The sequence below is a fragment of the Apus apus genome, chromosome 9 (assembly GCF_020740795.1).
Source record: "Apus apus isolate bApuApu2 chromosome 9, bApuApu2.pri.cur, whole genome shotgun sequence".
Lineage (NCBI taxonomy): Eukaryota > Metazoa > Chordata > Aves > Apodiformes > Apodidae > Apus > Apus apus.
The window spans coordinates 9,177,384-9,201,653 of NC_067290.1; the positions used below are offsets into that span (position 1 = coordinate 9,177,384).

At 43.7% G+C, this 24,270-nt stretch overlaps 1 protein-coding gene across 6 annotated transcripts in view; it reads right to left on the reverse strand.

The window, feature by feature from the left end:
- The window catches only part of CHCHD6 (coiled-coil-helix-coiled-coil-helix domain containing 6), a 127,986-nt gene that overhangs the window by 17,696 nt on the left and 86,020 nt on the right, over nucleotides 1-24,270 (reverse strand). Inside the window, exon 9 of one of the 6 annotated variants that reach the window (XM_051627829.1) lies at nucleotides 1,098-1,622. The exons of the other annotated variants lie outside the window; for them this stretch is intronic. Within the exon in view, the coding sequence (XP_051483789.1) occupies nucleotides 1,599-1,622 (24 nt within the window). The 3' untranslated portion in view covers nucleotides 1,098-1,598. Of the gene's footprint in view, nucleotides 1-1,097; nucleotides 1,623-24,270 lie in introns of those variants that run through there. 6 annotated transcript variants of the gene reach the window in all.

The window sequence follows — 24,270 nt, forward strand, 5'->3', positions numbered from 1 at the left end:
TTTAAAATCTAGTCAGGGGCAGACCGTGGTGCTCCAAGTTTCTGCATGCAGGGTGAGAAGTTTGGGGGCTCTGTAGAACCTGCCCATCCCAAGCAAATCCAAAAGCCAGTCCAGCACCAGTAGTAAAAGCCCACCCAGTATTGGTACAAACAGATCTGAGGGCACTGAGTTTCCTACTTTGGTTGGAAAAACTTGCCCTTTCTTTCTTGGGAACAACAAGTTTGACCTGCACGGTGATAAAAAGCTGCAATTTTTGCAAGATCTGAGACTACCAGAGATGAGCCATGGGGAAGCAAACATCACTTCTGAAGTGGAAGAGGGCTGTGCCATCAGCTCTCCACAAGAAGGAATGGCATTTTTGTTGCTTTAATGAAGATGTAAAGCACTAAGTTGCTGCCTAAAGGAAAAAGAGATGAAGCAGAATATAACACAGAAAACAATTCTCAGCCCCTCTCATCCATTTTCATAAACACCATGTTCAACTCTGACATGACCTCCAAAAATCCATCTTCACATTCTTCAGAAACTGTCACATACAGTCAGAAAGGACAAGAGCAGAGAAGGCTGCCAGAGGTGAAGCTTTAGCCAGAGAAGGGGAATCATGTTACCAAGCTAGACCTGCTCCTTTGGTCTGCTGACAGGTCTTTCACAAAGCTGAGGCACCTACCTCTATCCCAGGGTGAAACGCCAGATGCACATAGCTCCTACTGTCCCTCAAGCCCTCAAGGAGAGGGCTCAAAAGCAGAGCACAGGGCTGAAAGGGAGGGTCATTTGTGGCAGGCAGAGCAGGAACAGCACACAAGAGATGGTGCTAAGAAAGGTAACTTGGACTCTACATTCAGCAGGCAAACGTTTTTTCAGTATGATTCACCAACACCAGTTCCCTCCAGCCAGGACTTTGTGCTCTTCCAAGAATTTTTAAATAAGCCAAAGTCATTCAGCCTGGGACCAAAATAAACAAGTTTTGTGATTTATAAACTATGATTTGAAATATTTCTATTCCTCATGCTTGTTCTGGAGTTTTTGTTGGCATGGGTAGTGGGTAGAAAACAGCAATTTACAAACTCACGGGACTGAAAGTACCTCTCAGCACACAGTGACCATTAAACAGTTTATTGTTTAGGAGGGAACCTTGGAAGGGAAGAAACACGCCTGCTGGTGTAACCCATGGGAGCATGCTAGGAACAGTTAATCCTAACAAGCTAGGTCAGGGTTACTTCCAAATACTTTGGACCCTCTTCTTCAGAGCAATCGGACACAGATAACAGCTCTTGAAAACCAAAGCTAGTAAAGGGTGAACCGGGCTCAAGCCCCCAGGTTACAAGCTGTGCTGGAAGCACTTGGAGACAATACAATTCTTTTACATTGTAATACAATAAAAAAAAAGAAAATATAACATTCCCCTCTCCTGGGACCCTCCTCCCAAGTCCAGGAACATCCAGTGAGACTGATACATGCAGCCAATTAGAAGAGGAATCATGTTGTCTTGGACCGCGAAGGGCAGAAGGCACTGGTTTTGGTCAGTGTCTACCCAGAAGGGTGCTGGGGCTTCCAAGGGCATCTGTGGTCCCTGTCCTCTGCTCTTGGGTGGCTGATGTTTATCCAGAATTAACTAACAGCTCCTGGAGGAAAAAGATGACAAAGGAAAAGGCAGCAAGTTAGTTATGCAGCTGTTGACATGCAACTGTTTCCTTCAGAAATGGACTAATGTTGACAGGGTGAAAATCCCACAAAAATCATCAGGTTTCACCTGCTATAAAATACAAGAAACTTATGAGAACAGAGGACTGAAGAAGCAAGGCAGAAGGTCATGATATCAAAGGTGAGACTGATCCTGTGAACAGCTGCACATTATTAGGGTTTCTGGCCTCCAGCAGGAGAGAAAGGCCATGGCCTCAGGTAAGTCTCAGAGCAGCTGGATGGCAGGACTAAGCATAGCTCCATGGTAAGTCCCAGCCTCAGCAGGACACAGGAGCAGCTTTGTCCCCACAGCAACCTCCTCTATGCCAAGTGACACACACTCAGATCCTACAGGTATCTGTGTATGAGCTGTGGACTTTCAAAGGACAGAGAAAACAGGCTTTCAACTTTTTTAGGATGCAGATTGCAGTGCCTGCTACGGTCTCTTCCTATTTTTACATTATCGCTTCTATGAAGTCAAAGAAATCAAGCCAACAAAGCAGTGGATAAGAACACAACTGGTACCAGCTGTAACACCTCTCCATCTGAGGGTCTGGGGTATCAATGTTGGATGCTATTTCAAAACCTAGATTATCAGCTCTTGTGCATCAGCAGTGGCACCTTTCACCAGTGAACTGTGGGTGCAGCTACATGAATAGCAGAACTGCAGAGGGTGAGCCCATCAACACCCTACTTTTTTCTCAAGCTCTGGGTAGGTGCAGTTCCATTCTGCAGAGCAGACAGTACTTGCCCATGTTTAGAGGGCCCTGCTAAAGTCAACTACAGAAAGACAACTGAATAGTTAGCTGCACCTGCTCTCACTACTCACTTTCACTAGGGCCGGATTTGAGCTCAGTTCTATTCTCTAGACACTAGCCTTTCTTAGAAGAGAAGCTGTGCTTCCTTGAATGTGAATCAGAAAGGAGAACATCACAAAATAATGACTCTAGTACACTTGGCAATACCAGTCAGGAGGTGAGGATGTCATTTGGGCTGCTTCTGCATAGCAGGCTGATATTCACTGCCTAACACCTGCAAGGTCAGCGTATTCAGTCTGCATTGACCATGCATCTCCAAAGACAGCCCCATCTCTTAACAACAATGAACTGGAAAAGCTTCAAAGGACTCAAGAATAAAGAGAAAATTGTTTGCCAAATTATTTAGACAAAGCTTAGCCAGGAATCTGACAAATGAACCATCAATATTACTCGACTGACTCTAATTTCCGAGGTAATTTTTCTACTCATTACTGACTTAAAAGTTTTGCACAGAGCAATACATTTTAAAAACTTCAATAGCACTCACACAAATTGTAATGAGTGAAGCCATAACAACTCGCCATCAATTTTGCTATAAAGTAATTTACTGTATTCACACTGTAACACTTCAGTCAAGTGTCGAGGAATGCTACATTTTGTCAAAAAGCCACTGATGTGGCCACTCTGTGGTTAACCCTTATGGAAGATGTTAAAACCTTTTCTTTTAAGCAAATTTAAATAATAACTAGAAAATAACTATTTATTTTCACTCTTTCCAGGAGAACATGCCACGCAGTGCAGGCAAAACTACACAGCTACAAGGCTGGAGGCCAGAGGTTCCTCTGCCAGCTGCTGCAGTGTCACACAGCCACTTCATGCTGCACAGTGGAAGCTCTGTAGCCCTCGTGGTCTGTTAGTCCATCATATAAGTCCATGCTTGTTAGCATATGCATCATTGTTTTGTCTGTTCCCAGGCCATCAGCTTATAAACCTGTGGCTAACTACTTAAAAGCCCAGTTGCACTGATTTCATGCCTCACATGCTGCCTAATAGCACAGAAGGACACCATATCTCTAAAATTAAACTCACTCTTTGCTAAGCCAACCATTTACACCAGTGCTTTAATTCCACCCTAGCATGGCAACCATGCTGATACAGATTTGGCACCCCTTCATTTCCTTCCAACCTGGAATCCTTCTTGAAAGAAGCTACCAGGTTGCTGCAACACCTACCTCGAGCAGAGGAAGCCAGGGGAGGGAAGGAGAAGCCTCACCTCTCCTACACGCCCTTAGCATTGCATATGCACCAGACAAGTTGCATATGCAGCAAGTCCAGGCAGCTTGGAATCACAAGCTGTTCCCACACAACAGGCTACTGCCAATTAATCGAGTTGAGGCTCAGCCTGAAGAAGTTTGGTGCCTCGTCATAAATTAACTGTCCCACAGTTGGCATTAGCTGGTCTCTGTGGCACTCTTAGCAGAACAACAACTCAAGGAACAAGCAGCCTTGGAGTGCATCACACACACATTCTGATGAGAAGGGTTGGGGTCCTTCTTGCATGTGGAGGGTAGATTATTTTTTATGCCCCTGCCAATGCACTATCAGGTAGACACAAGGTTCAAGTCTTGATGAGCTCCAGCCCAGTGCCTCTACACATGAATACTGTGTCCATACAAAGGGGTCCACACAAAGGCAAATCCTCACAGCTGTGGCTGCAGCACAAATAGGAATGGCAAGCTGTTCAGTTCCAACAGCAAATCCAGCTGGAGGGCAGGCAGTGCTCTCCTCCATGCCTCTCCTGGCAAGCAGGACCCTGAGCCGCTAACCCATGCTCTTCCAGCACCATGAGACCCTCTTGGGAACTCACAGGAGACAAAATTGGCTGGCTGCTCAGCTGACACAGCCCACCACTTGGCAGTACCTGTGGGGAAGCCAGTAGCATTCCAGTTCTGGTTCTGGTTGAGGGAGATAAAGTGTTGTGCTTTGTAAGCAGATCTGGCCCACACATGCCACCCCTGCTAAGGGAGTCCAGTCAATGCCCAACAGGGTCCTTCTCCTGTAACAGAGAGCTGAGGCCTTGGTACCAGCATCAGGGTAAGCAAGAATCAGCAAGATCTTCTAATGCACCACTCTCTTGTCTTCCCCCTGTTTCTTGTCAGATTGCATCCCAGCCCGGGGCTGCCCAGCAAGTCCACAGCATCCCCTCTGCCTCCTGCAGCCACTGGCTAGCGCTGCATCCCTGCTCCCAGCACTGCCAGAGGCTCAGAGCCAGTGGAGAAATCTCCCTCCTTGAAAGTCCAGACCCAGAAGAACTTCATCCCTCAGCATTTGCCAGAGACAGTGCTTGCCAAGCCTCAGCTGTGCTAAGACATATTTATTTAACCAGCCTTTAGTCTCACGGGGTAAACCCTGCTGGTTTCCTCCATCGAGTGCCTTACCTTTGTTCTAATATTCCTTTAAGCAGTTGCACCACAGCGCTTGCACATATGTGCACTGTGTAGTTATGAAGAAATCAGAAAGCAGATCCCCATGATAAATGACTCTGTGCATTTGGAGTGTCAGTGACAAAGTAGAAATTAATCTCCATAGTTCCTAGTTCCCTACTGTGTGCAGGCAGCTCTCTCAAAACCAGAAGACCTGTTGGCACACAGCAGGCTTCAGTAACGTGACCACACAACTTCTTCATCTCAGTCTGGAAAAAGGCACTAATGAAATACGAAAATCCTGACCTGTCCTAAGATGGGTGTTCAAGGCCTTTCCACTGGAGAAGGCATTTGTTGCAGGGCTATTAGTACCCCAAAGTGCTGCAAGGGACATTTGAGTCACTTTGGTTTGATGTATGCTGTAGGTATTTTTTGGTTATGTGCAATTTGTTCTGTTATATTCAGGGTATTGGCTATTTTATGGAGCAGCTGTGCTGACTAATGGATCACAGCACTTCTGTGCCATACAGTTATTGCACAGAAAAGCCTTTCTGTCTCTCTCATCTTTCAGGAGTCCCAACAGTTGCTGTCCTTGGGTTTGGAATAAGAAGGGGCAAGAGTATGTCTGGCAGCAACAAAAAAACATTAATTCAAAACCTATGAAGAGAGTTTTGTTTTCCTTCTTCTCTGTACTGGTGTTAATAGCTTTGCAAAGCAGAGAAGTTCACCCAATGACTTCTTGGCTACTTCCCCAGATGGTGTCTTCAAAGCTGGCTTGACAGCAGAAAAGATGCCTTTTCAAAAGACTCACGAGACGCATTGTCAGAACACCCCAGAAAGTACTTTCACATGGAAGTCCCCTGGTCTACATACCCTACCAACAGAGTGCAAGGAACAGAAACAGTTTTTCTGGTTTCCTCTCCCCCCTCCTCACTCTCCCCCCGAGTCAGGGAGCTGACACTGTTTGCTTTGCTCTGCCTTGACACCTCCCACTGCTCTGCATCACCCACATATGAAGTTATTTACTAGCACAACTAATCTCTAGCTGTTCTGAGACTCACCTGTTTGTTCATGCATTATAACATTGATTTCCTCCAGACAATTGTTCTGATCATCGTTCTAACTCACGGAGAGCTCCCGTCATTAGCCTTGCTTAACAGGAAATGTTTTGCCACTGACTGAGCAGCTCTGCAGTTACTAGACTGCACAAAAAATCATCCCAGTTGGGGGGCTGCATCTCCCCGCAGAGCTGGTAGCCCTAGACATCACAGCAGGGAACACACTCAGTGCTTTTGATTTTGGACATGTGCTAGAAAATAGCAGGGCCAGAAGGAACAAACACCACTCTACAAAAGGCCACTGCTGAAAGGATGGCTGTTAATCAATCGGCATACAAACTGAGGGTGGTTTTTATTCAATCAATGTTAATTGCATTTAATCTCATTCTCACCATAAAGAAAAGCCACCGGGCCAGGCTGATGGTGCTAGTGCCTGACATGCAGATTCCACCCACGTTTGGGAGGCAAGGCAGGAGGAGAAAAGTAATGGAAAGGAAGGAAATAACCCTTCCTCACACCCCTTCTGCATGACTGCACAATTTCATTGGGTCTGTTCCATTATTTAAACAATTTTTGTTTTCCAATAACATTACAGAGGAGCTCAAAGGATGAAAGTCAGACATGGAGCATTTCTCTGCTAGTTATTCTTGCTCTCCTGGGTGCTAGCTTACAGCTTTGCTAACCTGCACAGCCCTGCCTATTCTGCTTCTGTAAAGGACTGAAATACAGAAAATTGCTTATGTGAAGCAGTGTCTGCTTTTTAGTACAGGGCTGGTCCCAACAGACTTACCAGTGCCCTTCATTATGACCTACAATTGCTGAAGGCCACCTTCTACCAGTTCTGCCAGAGTCTTTCTTCTCACCTCACTGCTGATCACAACTCCACCATGTGCCAAAGGATGCCGAAGTCTGTCTTCCTCTAGTGTTTTTTACCACAAACTAATGTTTGCTACAAAACAACCTCTGACCAAATCTGCCTTGCAGGTCAGTGCATGTTTGAAGCCTGAAATTCCCAGGTAAACCCAGGAATCTACTAGCCATTTGGCTCTGACCTGGGGACTGTGACACTCTCTGCCCAGCCACCTGCTTGGGAAACAGGAATGATTCTCTGGCCTCTGCAGGAATCCACACTGGGGGCAGAGGGGCAGCTTTTGCAGCACAGGAAGCCCAAGGTGGCAGATTTCATGACTACTGGTTATTGCTTCTGCAAGTGCCCTGCATTTTTCCAAATCAGTATCAAGAACAATAATAATCAAGACTGGGCTCTGTCGATGCCTCTCCCCCGTGACAAGCACACAGCACTTGCCCAAAGCCCATGCCACAGTTTATCACAGATTTTCTTTATCCCTTGACAAGTGTTAGTCCCATTGCCTTTCACTGCATAAAGCAGACATATCACAAGTACCATGAAGGGCTGGCTGAGTTTTAAGTGGTCTGAAATGGCTCCACTAGACTTGGTCAAGATTGCTTTAAAATCATTTCCTATTAGGATTGTGACCCTCTCTCTTTACAGCCAGCATAATCGCTCCACCTCAGGGGAAGATAATTACATCCCACTATCTACACACATCAGAAAGTATACACTGCAAACACTACCTTGCCTTTCTGGAACAAGGGAGAGAAAGAAATGCAGGAGGAAAAGGAGGTAACACTGGATACCCCTCCATCCCACAACTGGAGTCACCCTGAGCGTTTTGCAAGCTCATGGATTAGCCCGAGGGAGGGATAAAGGGATCCAGAAAGCACAGAATGTTTCTACAGCAGAACAACGACAACTTGTACAAATCCAGCTCTGGTTTTGTGAGGATTAAAATGAACTTCACCCAACTGTGAATATCCGTTTCCAGAGCCAAAAGGAATGGAAAACCACTTACTGATGCAACAGTATTTCATTATTTCAAACCCTAAGCCCAGTGCTTCCAAAAATTAAGGACAGGCAACAGTAACATTATTGCTGGGGGACTCGATGCAGGGTTTAACTGCTAAACTGCCAGGCCCTGCTGTGAGCACAATGTAACAAAACAATGCACACAAAAAAAAAAGCCAACTTCTTCCTACTAATTCTTGTTCTTGTTACCAACCCCAAGATAATCAGTGGGAAAATAAAAGGAAAAAAATAATCCCAGAAGCCAAGAGACTTTGGATTAAGTTGTATAAATGACCTGTTACCTCCTAACACAAGGAAGAAAGAAATGCAATAAATACCTGCAAAGCCATTCCAGTATTTTGGATTAAATGGATTACAGAAATGGAAAGTACATGATGCAAGATGTTATAAAACAAGATGCCAGGAAAATGCAGGAATTTGAATCAGGCTGGCAAATGATCCCTGCAGACTATTGAGGAAAATTAATAGAGAGAAGGGGTACAGAAAGGATACAGTAAGAACACTGACTGATGAACACTGTTGTAAGGACGTGTAAATTCAGGATGTCAGACTTTCACTTAAATCTACTTCAGTCCTGGAACAATAAAAAGCAAATCCTACTGTTAGAAAGCACTGGAAGTAGAAAAGTCAGATATGCCAAGCCTCATTTCAGGATAGGTTTCCCCTGTGCATCCCTCGAGATTGAAGTTTGTGACTTTAATTATTCCTGGAACGTTGTGTATATAGGGATTCAATGCAAGGATTACTAGCAGGATCCTTGTAACAAGTGCCACTTCTCAAACAAATTACACTTCACTGGATGTCAGTAACATACACCAGAAAACAAATTAGATAAAGGCAGCAGGATGGCAAAGATACAGATCTGGTGCAAGGAAATTTCACAAGGTCATCCAGAAAAATAAAGACACTTCGAATACAAACTCCTACAATGTTTCCAATTCCACAGCACATTAAAGCTTCATGTGACCCAAACACAATACACCTTCAATACACCCGTGACTCCATACAAGTCTGAGACCAAGCCCAGCTGAGACATGCTTTCTTGTGATGAAATGCCACCAAGGTGGGGGTGGAAGAAAAGAGAGACTGGAGGTAGGAAGAGCAACCCCAGGTGTCCTCTGAACTCGGAGACCACCCCATCCCTTGCCTCTGACTGTTCACAGCCAAACACACATGGATGGGAGGAGCCAGGAAGAGAGGATTTCATTTTGTTTGAAGGCCAATACAGCAGCTCCTTTGCTGCAGGGCTTCTTCACAAGCCAAAACCCAGCTTTACATACTGCATTTTGCCTTTCCAGATCTCATCCTGGAACATATTAACAACCTGCACTATTTCTAATGAGCATGTCTTTAACTCCAGGAATTTTCATGAAGATGGAAGCACAGGGAAGTTCAGTCCTTGGGTAGAGTTCACAACCCCTCAGGTACAGCACTCTGCCTTTAAGATGGGACCTCAATAGTGGCTGTTGAATTCTCATCCTGGGGATTTCACCTGCCACTTGTGAGTGTTACTAAACTGCAGCTTTCCCATGCACTACAGGAAGGTGAGCATTGCCTACAGGGCATGAGCCAGGTCCTATGCTCTGTTGCCAGATTCCTCCCAACTTTGCCCAGCAGCTGTAGATAAATCTCCATCTCAGTTTCTCTTTCTGTACATGAGTAATGTTACTTACCAGCCACACAGAGGTATGATAATTATTGACCAGCAGAAGTTGCTAAAGAAAAGCAAAAAGAATGACACGGTTCTCAAGGGATTAATCCCTCTGTAAAATTTCCATTTAGGCTTCAGAGGAAATATAGTGTTTTATCTTGTCCCCTTCTGCCTCACTGGATAAAGATATTTCCTCTCCAGGTTGGGGTAGCATGTCTACTTTGAAGGTATGGCTCAATCCTGTCTAGTCCAGCTTCATATACCAAGCACAGAGACAGAGAGAAACTTCTCTAGATATTCCTTTTTCTATGCCTAATTCTATTTCTGCTCAGTGATACAGTGAAATTCCAAACAGAAATATTATGAGCTTGACTGGCTTTATTTGTTTAACAGTTCACATTTTCATTAAGCTGTTGCTATTTGGCAGCCAGCAATTTTATTTGTGTGATAGTCATATTCATCTCACCAGTATGGGTGTAGACAACTCTCTCCTTTTCTTCTGACTGAAGAAGCAAAATCAGCAATGACAAAGCCAAGAGAGGACTGGGAATTCTCATGTCCATTTGCAGATACATGTGGGAAATAATTTCTACCTGATTTTGTGAAACAGCTCCCAAAGACTAGGTCACAGTGAAGAGCCTACAGGTAAATTAAAATTTTAAAAATAAAAAATTGTACTGGGAGATTACTTCTATTGCCCAGGTACAAAAATCAGAAATTGAAATATATTTCAGCAGAATCAGCCCATTTGACTCAGCACCACAACTCTTCACCACCAGAAGCTTATTGCTGACTGAGTGTTTACAGTATTTGAGTATCAGATTTTAAAGAATTAATTACACGTCTAACTCTTGCCAATCTCTAAGTATCTTGATATATCTGGTCCCAGGAGCTGTAAGATCTGATTAGATCCTAAGGAACAGAAGTCTGGTTGGTTGGCCTGCACCAACCCCCGATTAGACAATCCTCTACCAAGTTCAGGCAACCAGACAGAAAAATAACTGGGCATTTTGAAATGTTAATGACCTCAACTGAGACAGTCAAATGATGCAACCACACCTCTTAGATAGAGGTTTCAGAAGTCAGCCAAGAAACCCTAAACATTTCCCTCTGCCACTCCCCTGCTACAACACACAGGAGCAGAGGAGCAGGGAAGCCCTGCCTGCTGCGTGAGCTCCAGGTAGGGAACCTGCAGCTTGGGCAGGAGAGCTCTGGGTGTTCCTGCCAGGCATGACACCTGGACTGGAATGGAGAGGCTGGGGATGGACTGGGAGGCCACAGAGATGTTCAGTCACGGGATTAATTGTGGATGCCCAATCACAGGCAGACCCAGGCAGCAGCCTGCATGAAGCTGCATGCTCAGCCCAGAATGCAGAAGCCATCACAGTGTCTCACAAAGACAGATTTGTCCCAAGCAACTGCCCACTGGTGCCCAAGGTAACCAGTGCAATGAAGAGAACAGCAGATAAGATGCCTGACAATCTGAAACATGGATCTGAACAAACAAAGGGAGAATGGTGAACACCAGGATATGCATCTTTGATTTCTCAATCAATGTCTCTTCCTGCATAAATTCCAACTCCTTCTTTCAAGATTAAAAACCTTTACCAAGTCAAAAACAAGCTCAGCATTTCTCCAGCTCCTTCCTGTCCCTTTCCCTCCTCAGAGGGCACCCTCGTAGAATACCAGATGTTGGAACAAGCCACAAAAGCCTCATAAATAACTATCCCCCGTCTCCTCCACTGCAAATTTATAGTCCTGCATCTGTGTCAGGACAGAGACCTGCCTCCATCTGTCTAGAACACATCCTTTATGAAGAGGACCTTAAAAGTGGGATGTTTAACAGGAGCATTAGAAAATGTATGGAGAGACTGGAAAAGAAAGTGACAGTTTAAAAGTGTGCTGTTCACTTGTCTTGTGGAGGGGAAGCTTTCTTTTTTTTTAAATATGACAAATGATGCTGGTCCCATCTTGTAACTTCCCTCACTTTGCAGTATGTCTGTTCGTGATAGATACCAGTGCAGCTGCTTAGGTGTCCCTTTATCTGCTAGAAAAGTATTGTCTATTTGGAACCAACTCATCCTAAAACAGTAGCCCCAGAGGGGGAGAAAGAAAAGGGAGGGGAAAACAGAGACAAGGGAGCTGTCAACTGGGAATACATCCATGTTTCTGCATGCAAAGGTTCTGGCAAAAATCAAGCATCATATTTAGTTTTAGCTACGTTCTCTCTTCCCCTCCTGCTAGACCATTCTTTTCTAATGTCACTCAACACCTCTTTGCCTCCTCTTCCCACAAAGACCTTTACCACTAACATACATTTAATTTCACACTCGCAACTTGTGGAAACAAAGTAAGCCTACAGTTGTCTTCCACAGGTCTGTACCAGCGCAGAGGAGCTCTCAGGTCCAAACCTGAACTGTTTGCAGCTTAAGACAGGTAACATTTAAAAATAAAACAAACACATAAAGGAAGGAGAGACAGAAAGAGAGAGAGAGAGAGAGAGAGAGAGAGAGAGAGAGAGAGAGAGAGAGAGAGAGAGAAGGGGAGAAAGAAAAAGAAGGGGGGGGGGGAGGAAAGCAATAACAGGGTATTTAGATTTTGTGTTTAAAGAGACTTTAAGCAGGAACTTCCCAGTTTTCTGTAGCCAGGATTAGAACAGAAAGAACTCAACACTTCATCCTTCTGCAGAGCCCTCTAAGCTGAATTTCACTCTGCAAAATGGCCAATATAGAAAGAAGCTCATAAATCTCTGTGACGTAAGTAACTTCACATTACTCTTGGGGAAACAGAGGCAGGGACAGACACATTAATCCAAGCAAATGAATCTGTGAAGCACTCTGGATTTCTGGATCCTCATAATGTCCCACACAAGAAACAGCACCCAGGGCGCAGCAATTTCCATGCCATGCTGTCTGGCACAAGCACACACTTGAATAGATGAGAATGTTTTTAGACAGGAAAAGCAGAGTCATGAAACCACACCTGCCCTGGCCCAGCAGCATGCATTCTTCTTGAAATATGTTTTATTACTTTAAAATACTTCCCACCATTTCACTCATTGCATTTTTAATACCAAAGACCAAGGTCACATCTGTAAGACCTCAGAAACCTGCTGAGCAGCAGAGAGCTGCAAAACCTGTCTGAACAGGTGGGTACCTACTCCAGCAGCTCAGCATTGCCAGGGTGAGCCTGCTGGCTATAACCAAGCTAGCAAGGTTAGGGCTGACTTTTATATGGCATCATTATCCTGTAGCCCAGGAATCCTCTGAGAGGATGTTGCTACAGGCTGGTACTCTGCCTCTGGCACACCAAATACAACTTCTCTGTGTGCGGAGAGCAAAGCTGGGTCTTTTAAAGCAGTTTAGACAGTTATTTATACAGAAAGCACTTTATAAGGCATTTATGTTAAAGAATTGTTAGATCCAGCACTGAATTAAACTGTCCCTTACAAAAATGTCTCTTTTTTTTGTGGGTTTTTGTTTGTTTGGTTGTTGTTGTTGTTTTTTTTGGTGGGATGAGGTTTCTCTGTTTCTTTTGAAACTAATGAAATTCTACATGTGAGAGGGTATCAGTCGGTTGAGCTTAAATCATGTAACATAGTTTTCATTTCTATGACTCAAAACTGAGATATGCATTCAGAAAGCTCAGTATATAATGTCTCCCAAAATATAAGTTCCCAGAAAGACGGGCTGCTCCTGCATGCAGAAGGCTAATCCTACCACCTTTTACCCACAATCAGGCCACTGCTACATTCTCACATATCAATGGTCCTGAGTGGATCTACTGACAGCTACCAAAGCACCACCCCTGGATGATGGTGATCAAAGGCCTCCAACCATGAGATTCACACACAAACACATATCCCCAGACAACCCAGCACATGATGGGGTAGACAGACCGGTCACTTGATTTGCAAAGAGATATTCCATTTGTCCCACTCTACTTACTGCAGCATTCAAACAGACAACCTGCTCCCCTTTCATCTCCTCTGCGGTGGCCATTTTCCAGAGCTGCCCATCATTTCCTTATCAAGCAGTAAAAATGTAGGATTACTAGAGACACAGCTCAGACTTGCTGAGATTTCACTCTCTCAGTGGGTTGTAAATGCCCCTATAATGTTGGCTTTTTTAATCTTGTGTTATTATTACCCGCGGCTGCCATTCAGTCTGCAGAGAATAAAGCGCCAAGGCTTTCAGACCCCACACAATGGCTCTGTGCATTTGCCAGCGGTTGGACAAACAATACCTCTGTGTTTCAGCTTTATTGGAAACCTTTCTGCTGTGGGAGTCTGACTGCATGTGTCCCTCTGCTCAGGAAACACAGAGGTGGAAATGTGTGCCTACAAATTCAGCGGCGATTTCAAGAGCACGTGCCTCGGTGGTTGCCTACAGAACCAACATGAAAGCATGTGGGCAGCTGCCTGCAATCCTGGTGTGTCCCTGCAAGCCTATGGAAAGATGGAGATACGGGTCTGCAGAGCCAATTGTTCTTGTCTATTGATCAACCAAGGGGTAGGAAGCTGAACAGGGCCCCTCTGTTAATAATGACGTTCACCTCTTGTAAGCCGTGTTGCCAGCTTAGATGGATGTCTGATGATATATGACATAGCTATAAAAATGCCAGAGCTGCCCTTCCCAGAATCTTGTTCTTACATGAAATCTTGGCTTCTGCTTAAAACTGAAGAGGAGCCTGAGAGCCTCACGTTTGCAAGGAGGGCTTGAAAAGTGGAACAATCCAAAAGAAGTACAAACTAGAATGCAAATGAGATTTGAAAAATGCAGGGCTCTTCTAATTTGGGGAGACTGATCGTTTTGGTTGGTTCATTATTGCTTGCAGGGGACACTGCAGATGTGTGAACACTTACAGAGCTGCAATTTAATGGTTGGACTTGGTGATCTTAAAAGCCTTTTCTAACCTAAATGATTCTGTTCCCTCACTCTAGAAAACAAGCCATGTTGCACACTCTTAACATATTCAAAACCCAAAAAAGAAGTCAGAAACTCTCTGACTTGTAAAACTGTTCAGAAATGCATGGGGGTTATTTCATTTGCCTTCTGGTTTTAAGCACCTGAGTAATGTTCTCATACCACTGCTGTCTAGGCAGGATGGCTACATTATTTTATTTTTTCATTCCTTTTTTTTTTTTTTAATTGTAAAAACAGAACTAAGATTCTCATGTACTTGTAAAACTTCAGGAACTCCACAAAACTAGGGCAATAGAAAACATGCCAAATATTTCAAGGCTTGGCAACAGTGAGTGCCTGCCTGTCTCTCCGTGGCAGGAGGAATGTCTGTCTGTCTCAGCCAATGTTTCTGACTAAGAATGTCTAATCCCAATAGCCCATGTACATATAAAACACCTACACTGTCAGCTCTCCAGGAAAAGACCTTGACATTTTGCAGGAAAACACATCTCCTTCTCCCCTGAATATCAGCACAAGGCAGAAAAACCTGCTAGAGCTGGAAAAGTAAAGATCAGGTGCTGCCTTCAGCAAGAAATAAAGTTAAAATGGAAGAGGCACTGGTGAAATGAGCATGGGTCAAGTCTCTGGACTTGAAGTACCAAGGAACCAACTCCCAGGTTTCCCGCACCCATGTCCCCATCTGGCTTGTCCCACTGCCCCTCCTGTGAGCCACAAGAAGAGGTATCTTGAAGGAAAGAAAATTGAGGCTTTGCTATCTTAAAAAAGACTAAATAAAAGGTGAATGGTTTCAGTACATACTGTATTATTGTTGCAATGTTATGTGCCTCATGCACCTGGAGAGCCAAACTGCAACCTGCTGTCTGAGCTCTACCTCCCCAGTAAGCAGGCCAGCATGGGAAGATGAGCTCTGGCTCTCTGCGGACAGAGTAACTGGATTGCAATGTTCTCCTCCTGAAAAGAATAATGAGGTGCCCAGAGAGCCTGCGGAGGTGTCAGAGAAACAGATGCTGTTAGACCCTTTGCAGGCCAAAGACAGATTAAGAATAACACAATGTCAGCATAACAGCACCTTATCAACAGCCTTGCAAGGGCAAAGAAGTGGAAGCCGAGGGAAGGCTGTGACACCCGTCTGCATCATAGCCCTGCTATTACTGCCTTCTGACTTTGCCCACAAACCAAGTGTCCAAACGGCTCTGAAGCAAGAAACAGCAGGACAGGCAAGTGAATCTGAACTCCAATCAGTTGTCTGAAGACACGGTAGGAATACCTTACGTTTCAGTAACACTTCTCAGCCACAGCATTTCTGAGACATCCATTCAACCTCAGCGCTTCAAACCACAGAAGTAATATCCGCCCAGGTAGAGATGGGCAAATAAACACAAGTTAAACGACTGTTCAAGGTCGTCCAAGGACTACAAGAGAGAGACACATACGTCTAGCAAGTAGATTACTCTTCCCTTTTTGAAAAGCACACAGACACACACACGCACAGGGGATTGAAACTGCTTAGCCAGGTGTGGAGCCTGCTGTGATCCACACAGCTTCACTGCACAGCCACACTCCTCGCCACTGTTTTGCTGGTGCTAAAACATAAAAAGCAAAACCTTTATACCAAAATTCATTCCAACAGATGTAAATAAGGACGGGGTATTTTGCATCTGGGCTAAGTTACTACAATCTACACATCCTATTTGTCTGCTAGTTATTAAATTACCCACAAGCCATCAACAATTCGAGTCTCTCTCTGAGAGGCAGAGATTAACTAGGAATTGCTATGCAGAAATGCTGCTCGTCTCTTCTCTAGTGAGATCAGCCTCACGACAAGCTGCGGACATCTGGGAACAAAGGTGAGCTCTCCTGCAAGAAATGAGAGGCACGGAAAGATGGGAAAATGCTGCTCTGGAGAGAAGAGGATTTGCAAGGCAAGGATCTATCAGGAATGGTTTCACACACACGCTGCAAACCATGGACCGATCAAATGCATTTGTGTATCTGGAGCACAGGAAGCTGCACTTCTGTCCAAGCACTAATGTAAAAGAGATGTTTAGTGAAAGACAATGAAGCCAGTATGTAAATATTAATTTAATGATCTAGTTGACAAAGCCTTAGCTGATCTATAAATAGCTGGCTTATTAGCAGGTGATGCTGAAGGCAGCTATCCTGGCTCCTCTTCCCACAATCCCCTGTGCCATTTAGTTTTTATTGACCCCAAAGACACGATGACTCTTAACTGCATGCAGCTTGCTTCTCCACTGCTACCTGCAGAGTAGCTACAAGCACTTGACAATACAAAACATATTTATCAAGGCTCTTACAAGACAAGCAGCCTGCAGCACTATGCACACAATGGCTCACAGTCCTCAATTAAAGACAGCAAATGGTTTAGAAAAATAGAAAAATCATGTAGCCTTGCTTTTAAGCAGGGAAGGCTGAGGAACTGGTCACTCAGGTACCATCTAGTATTTAGGGAATGATTGACACAGATAAAGGCACTATCTACCCACGTTTACACTGTACACTTGGCAACCTAAACATCAAGGATAGCAACACCTTAAATAATTCTAGGCCACTAAAGCATTTAGACATCTCAAAACCAGATGTCAAAATCCTGATCTCCTCCTACTTCCTATTTCATCCGCAATTATTATTTTATAATGGATAATAAATCTTAGAATTCTTTACCATTTCTTTGAGCCACACATGCAGGAATCCCTCTTTCTCACAGGCATGAGACAGCTGTTTAACAATGGACAGCAACACCACAGCAGAGCTTAGGGCCAGTGGTCAAGAACATTGCATCCAGGTAAAACTGCTGTGGCATTTGGATCAACACCACAGAGTTGTCTTGACTGTAGGATGGCCAGCATCCATGGAAGCCATGTGAATTTTGATGTTTTAGGCTATTCATGTGGATTTGTATAAATTCTCTAGAAGTCTTTTAAAGCCTCACTGTTCCTCTTGCTGCAAAGAACAGAGATAATATACTTGACGGATTGGGCTTGTAAACAGGCAGATTGAATTAGAGGAACAGAATGGACTTTGTTATCTCTCCCTCCCACTTGCCTCAAGATTCTAAAGAAACCTTCAGAGCACAAGAAGTCACTATGTTTCTCCTAACCATATGATAAGCAGCAAGAAAGAAAAAATTAAAAACCACACAATCAACACTTTTTCCCCATAAGGTCCATCATATTCTTACAGCTTGTACAGTGGCAGGCTCTAGAGTTCACCCCAACAGGGAACCTGCTGTCCTGTTCCTTCACTTGTCTGAACAACAAATATTTACAAATGTTTTTAGAAGTTTTAAATACAATGGTTAAACTGGTATTTATGCAATCCCAACCCTGGGATGGTCTTCCAGTCTATCAGGAACGGTGAAGAGGAAAACTTTGCAATAAAGTCAACTTACTAAACTAGCTTTTCCGAGCGGACGTACTTCTGTTTTCCATTATTTATGGAAATAAGATAGAGGAGTTTGACTTAGCAGAGCAGAACTTAAAATAAAGCCATGCTCAGAAACCCTACATAATTTAGCAAGAGAAGCACTACACGTTGCCAAATTGATCCTAAGAAATCAGTTGTTCTCATTAATCAACTATAAAAAACCTACTGTAGTAATAGATTTGCAATCATTGTCTCTATATTATTTACTCTAATTAACCTGTCATAAATCTAATAGCAATAGATGTAAGCAGAGCCAAGGAAAAACTGAAACATTTTACATAACTCAGTAAATACACGTTGCTGCAACAAGGCAGCAAAATAGCCTTCCCAGGAGGAATCCACAGCCGCTGTCTCCTTTGTCTTCGATGTAAAGCTACATATAAACCTATAGTGCCAAGTGACCCAAAAGAAGCTTGTTCTCTTCCCCAAACATCTGCATGTGCCATCTCCTATAACTCCTGCAAAGCTGCCGCTTCCTTTGTCCACTGTCTCCTTTTCACATCATCACATCCCTTGCCCAGATCCTTGATTTCACAGTCCAGCCAGTTGTAATCCAGGAGCGCTGGCAAACCAGGACCCAAAGAAAAGTTCAACTAAGTTTGACTCTCTCTGAAGGAAATTTCAAGCAACTAGAGCACGGATGAGAAAAATCCAGCTTATCCAAAGCAATTCATTCTTCACACTTGTTTAAACATGGTCACTCACGGAGGACAGACTGGCAGCCTTCTCTGTGGGTTGTAGACTCCACCGCACTGCTGGGAACCGTGCTGAGACAAGTTCACATCACACGTCAGTGGAGATGGGACTGCACCCTTCAGCTCTGGGATGGGAAGATCAAATTGCTAGATAGGTTCTCTTCCTTGCCAGGTACACTGATTTTTATCAACGGGAAAATCCAATTAAAGTTGATAAAGACACATTCTCTGCTGATTTTTCCTTACTGCCCACTGCTCAGTGCTAGTATAATGGATAATGTTCTGCCCGTGGGTGTATTTTCTAAGATCTGTCAGTTCTGACAGCATTTTGGCACCTGGATAACTCAAGATTTATACTGAGGGTCCAGGAATGCACCATTTCTCAGTAGCTGATGGGTACATTTTTCAGCAGGGCTTCCCTAATTAAAGGGCTAGAAAGAGATGAGATCAGATTGATAGGTTTTGCAGTCAGATGTTTTATGCTTAGTTTGATGAATTATAAATCACCTTTGCAACTTTTGGAATATGTGAGAAGAGCATGCAGGAGAAACTACAGCAATATGTCCAAAATATCACAACATAATTACTAATTTTCAAATTCCACCTCTCTCCCTATAGGCAAGACCGTTAAAGATGTACTCAAGGAAAGATATGCTCATTGAAAAGAAAAAAATAATAGTATATATATATATGAAAACTGATCCTATGAAATGAGACACTACTGCTCTGGAGGTGCTCCCACATGGAAGTGCTTTGTGCCAGACAGGACACAAAAGGTGCAGCCTTCCTCCTTCAAGCATCAGCCTATACTGGGACCACTGCACTGGTACCGAGTGCCTCATGCAGCTCAGTGAGCAGCTTCCCCTGCCTTGTCCTCTGCTGTCACAGCCCAGTTAACTTAATGCTTTGACTTTAATATCTGTAAAACAACGTGAAGACAATGTATTCTGTGCTGGCTTTGTCATCTTCCCTATATGTAACGAAATATAGCTCCAGAGAGGCCAGTGGCAAGATCTTTCAGAATAACCACAGCTTGTTTTGGCCTTAGCAGGCTTTGCAAGTACTGAGCTCTTCTTTGGGGGGTGAATGGAGAACAACAACAACAAAACCCCCAAAAAACAGGATGCAAGAGCTCAGAATCACAGCATGAAAGTTCAGGAGTTCCTTGTTGCCAGAGCGTTGTTCATTTCAATGTAGCCTTAAAGCTATAGAGAAAAACTAACAGAATAACCATCTGGAATGGAGAAAAAATACTTGTTGGTAATTTAAACCATGAAACTGATTAAATACAATGCAGAGCAACTAGGATGTGAAAAGCATTTCCAGGCACTGAGAGGTTAAAACAATTATTTGAACAGCTGGGAAAATTAAAATGGTAAAATAATAGCTACCCTTCAAAATTCTACAGATGCGAAGAGACTCTTCAATGAATAACTGATAAAGGGGAAAAAACATTTTAAAAGAGAAACTGTTTCACGCATGAAGGTCATACAAGTAACAGCTCTTCTTAAGAACCTGGATTTTCAGACTTGGCAAGAGATGAAGTGAGGGGGTTAACACAGCAGCCTTTTTACCTCTAGGGACTCGGGGTCAAATCCTGAATGCTCTGAGTTACACACGAAAACGACTTTGGGCATATCCTTTCTACTGCTTTTTTGGAAACTTTTCCCCACCACAGCAAAAGCAAGGTCACACAGGATCATGCTGGAATTACTGGAGCAGTTTGTTCACTTTCCCTAGGAATTCTCCCAGCACTGGCACAGCCTCAGTGGCTGCAGCAACTTAGAGCAGACAGTTCAGGCAATTTTACTACCCTGCTATCCAGAGCTCCTCCATACACACAACCTTGCCCTGGCAACAATGTGCTGGTATGTAACTTTCCAGAAAAAGCTGACAGTCTGTAATGAGCAGTTTGACTATTCAGAAAAGGTCTAAGAGGAAGAATAATGCTAGTCAGGATTGCTGTGTGAGCCGTGGTGTACACAACACTGCTCACCAGGGCAGAGTACAGATAGACATATCCAGGGGACTCAAAACTCCAGCAGAGCCATCTTCAAGTCAAGGAGGAGCTGAAAGAACACAGCTGGAGAAAGTCTATCTGCCACCCAGCTCCAGATATTCTTTTTCTAGCCAATCAGTCCTTTCTCTCTACTAGCTATTTTAAAACAAGAAACCAAAAATTGTCAGGAAGTATAGAAAAAATTGACAACTGAATATGCAGAACCACAGAGGAGAAATCAGCTGCACAGTGCCAGCTCTTGTTTCCATTCCTCACTTGCTTCAAATGCACAACCTCTTCCACAGAAATACTGAGAAAAATGTGTTAAGAAGACAGCAACTGAACACGCTGCAGAGTCCAAACCCATGGATCCTTTGGCAAAAAAAAAAAAAAAGGTAGAATCAGAACAAAAGGCTAAATCCATCCACCCCAGCAGTCAATTCTCCTATCAGTCACACATACCATTTCACCAGTCTCCAACTGGCAAGTCTCTACTACGACTTTTTTCTTTGAGTCAAAGAAAGACATTAGAATAAGCACTGAGGCCCTCCTGCAATAGAACTTTTTCTCCAATCAAAATAATTTGTTATTTCAGCATTAGAGCATTTCTGAAGAACTAAGATGTAGCCTCCTCAATCTCTATGTTCTCTCCAGAGTAGAGCCTACTTCAACCTACTCTAAACACGGTTGTTGTACTTCTTCAGTTCACATCATCTGGTACTGAATGGTGGTGCTGGCAGGTCTCTCCTCTGATGGACTAGGCTGCTCACTAGTCAATGATACTAAAACAAAAAAAGAAGAGGATGAGCCCATAGCCTCCTCCTTACTTCTTGCTGCAAACAACTCGAACATCCCCATGTACATAGACCAGGTTTGACCACTTTAAGGATCATAAGCATCTAATACGTTGCGGAAAGGAGCTCTTACCCTGTGTCTGTGCCAAACCAAAGCAGCCTGTGCCACAGAAAGTTACATGGCTCACAGAAGGTTTCCAGTAGAGGTCTTGACATTCCCATGGTCCTGAGGGACCTTGTGACACATTGTTTTAAGTCAGGACCCTGGTATTCTGCCAAACTACATATATTTGGTCTAAAGTCAAATTACAATTGCAGCTTTAATTCAATATGGTCTCCTTCACTTCTGATCCTAATCTGCTGGCAACAGATGTTGGACCAGTGAGCACCTGCCTTTTTCTTGGCCCCTTAGGTGACGACACCACTGTGCTGCCTGAACAGATGCCAGCAGCTAGAGCTGCACAGCAAAAAAAAAACATTTAAGAAATTCACCAGCTGGGTACCTAACCTGTCTTAGCAGAACTGCTGCTCATACTGGGAAACCTGCAAATCCATCTTTGGTGTCTTGTCATGGCACTGGTTGTGATAAGACCATGGAAAGGGATAGCCCAACTTGTCCCTGCATCATACCAGCATGATGATCAGTCCTCAGTCCTTTACTTGCCCCAGGCAAAGAGCATCCTGCAAGGTTGATGAAGAATTATGTAATGTAACTTTGGGATCCTTCAGGCTTAGAAAAAAGTGCACGTAGCTGACAGGATGAGAAAGAAGCTGAAGCAGAAAAAGAAAGTGTGAAGCTTACACAAGCACCCACACCTTTCTACCCTCCTTCCATGGAGTCTCTGAATCTTACCCATGTTTTCTGGAGTCAGACTCCCCTGTGCCAAGCAGCTTTCATGTTCAGTGAAGAGCACTGGGGGAAGCAGAGGATTACTCTACATCCTTATGAGCTTCCAGTTCTCAGAGCCCAAAGACTTCTTTGCTCCTCTGATCAGCCACGTTCAGACGCATATTTAAAAACAAGACAGACACTGAACTCTGTCTTGCCCCCTGAGGGAACTACAGCCTCCTCTTTCCAAGCTGCCAGTTCTGTGCTGCAGGGAACAGGCAGCCTGGTGTCAGCTCCAATACAGATTTTAAAAAGAAAGGAATGCAAACGAAGGGGACAGAAGAGAGGAGGGAGGGAGAGGGTGCAGAGACACTGGGAGAAAGTAGGTGAAAAAATGAAGACAGAGGGAAAGGAAAAATCTGAGCCCACACTTGAGAAAGAGGTGAGTAAATAGAGGAGGAGGAAGCAAAACCAGGCAACAGCATGTGTCTAAGTCACTTGTACATACTACAGGAAAAATCCTATACGTGGCCAGAAGTGCCATACTAGGTAGAGAGAAGACAGAACTCACAGTGATATCACTGAGCCACACACAGTTTAGAATATACGTGAAATAGAGTTTCCATCAGAGAACACCACTGAAGAGCTCTGGGACAATTTACCCTTGCCTACAGCTCAAATATTTTCTACACATTGTCCTAATGAAGACTCACTCCAGTGCTAGCATGGCATTCCTGATGATTCCACAAAAAAAATTAAAACAGAAATACCACTAAGAAAATAATTTAGCAGCACTATATAGCACTTGATTCTGTTGTCAGCGGGTCAAGATGGGGATTCCCAATGCTGCATGTTTCTAGATCCTACACAATAGGTTTGGCAAATTTCTGGTGTTTTTAAGCTTAAGACAAGGATTCCAGACAGCTAACCTCAAGGAAACAATTTTGAAAACTGTAAAACAGTTGGTTTACACTAAAAAAAAGAAAGAAAAAGAAACAAAAACAAACAAAAAAGACACCGAGATAATCAAGTACATACCTAAAAGTAAACTTGCAAATGAGAAATGCCAGGTCAGAAATTAGGACAGGTTCTTACAGCTCTACAACACACAATTCCAGAAGCTCATCAAAACCTCAGTGGCACTTGAGAAATGTGCCAAGCTCAAGAAATGTTTCCAACTGTTGATTCTGAGGCAATTATCAGGAAGAACACAAGCTTGACCACAGTGAAACACCCAGTTTGATGTGAACATACCACCCTACAGTCAGAATTAACCACGTACCATGGTAAAATACCAAAACTGATGAAACCAAGGAAAATATCAGAGAGAGCAAAGCAAGAATAAAGATGGAGCAAAATCCAAGGGTAATAAGGAAGAGCAGCCAGGACCCAGATGCACAGTTACAGCTTAGAAGCTTGTGGAACAATTCAGAGCCACTGAAAAAATTCCCTTACATACTTACATACTTGGCTGGTCGGTCCAAACATCAGTCAGATCCAGACCTGCAGGGGAGATTAATTACAGACAGCTACAGATTAACACACAATCCCTATAACCTTTTATCCAGATGATAGTGTACCAGACTGCTGTGCTTTGGATGACTCTTCTCAAGGGAAGATGCCCCCTTCAACCTTCAAGCACCACAACACTCCTATTGCTTCATGTTGTCCCTTAAGAAAAACTTTTCATAGCAGCAATGAAAGCTTTTTGCACTGAACAGCTGGAACCCAAGCCTAAGCAAGTCTAAGCAGTTTTCTTGGCTGAAAAGTGATGCCATTAAATCTGAGAGTCACAGGCAACAAGCACATGTTGACAAAGGTTTGAGACAGTGGTTCAAGATATTAAGAGAGTCAGAACTGCAATCTGCAGGATTTACAAGAGTATTTTGAACCTTATCCTTCTGCTACAGCTGGCATCCAGGGATTATCTCCCTTACTTCTCCCCTTAAAATATTTTTTTTCTGTAAGACCTATCAAAGCCACCATCTTCTTAGCAGGAGAAACCAGGACTAGCTGTCAGGTCTCCCCAAACGCTCAGATTAGCTAGCTCTCTTCTCCACATGGGAGCTCTCAGATCCCACAACTTGGTGAAGCAAGGATTTGGATCTGAGATTCAAGTTTCCATG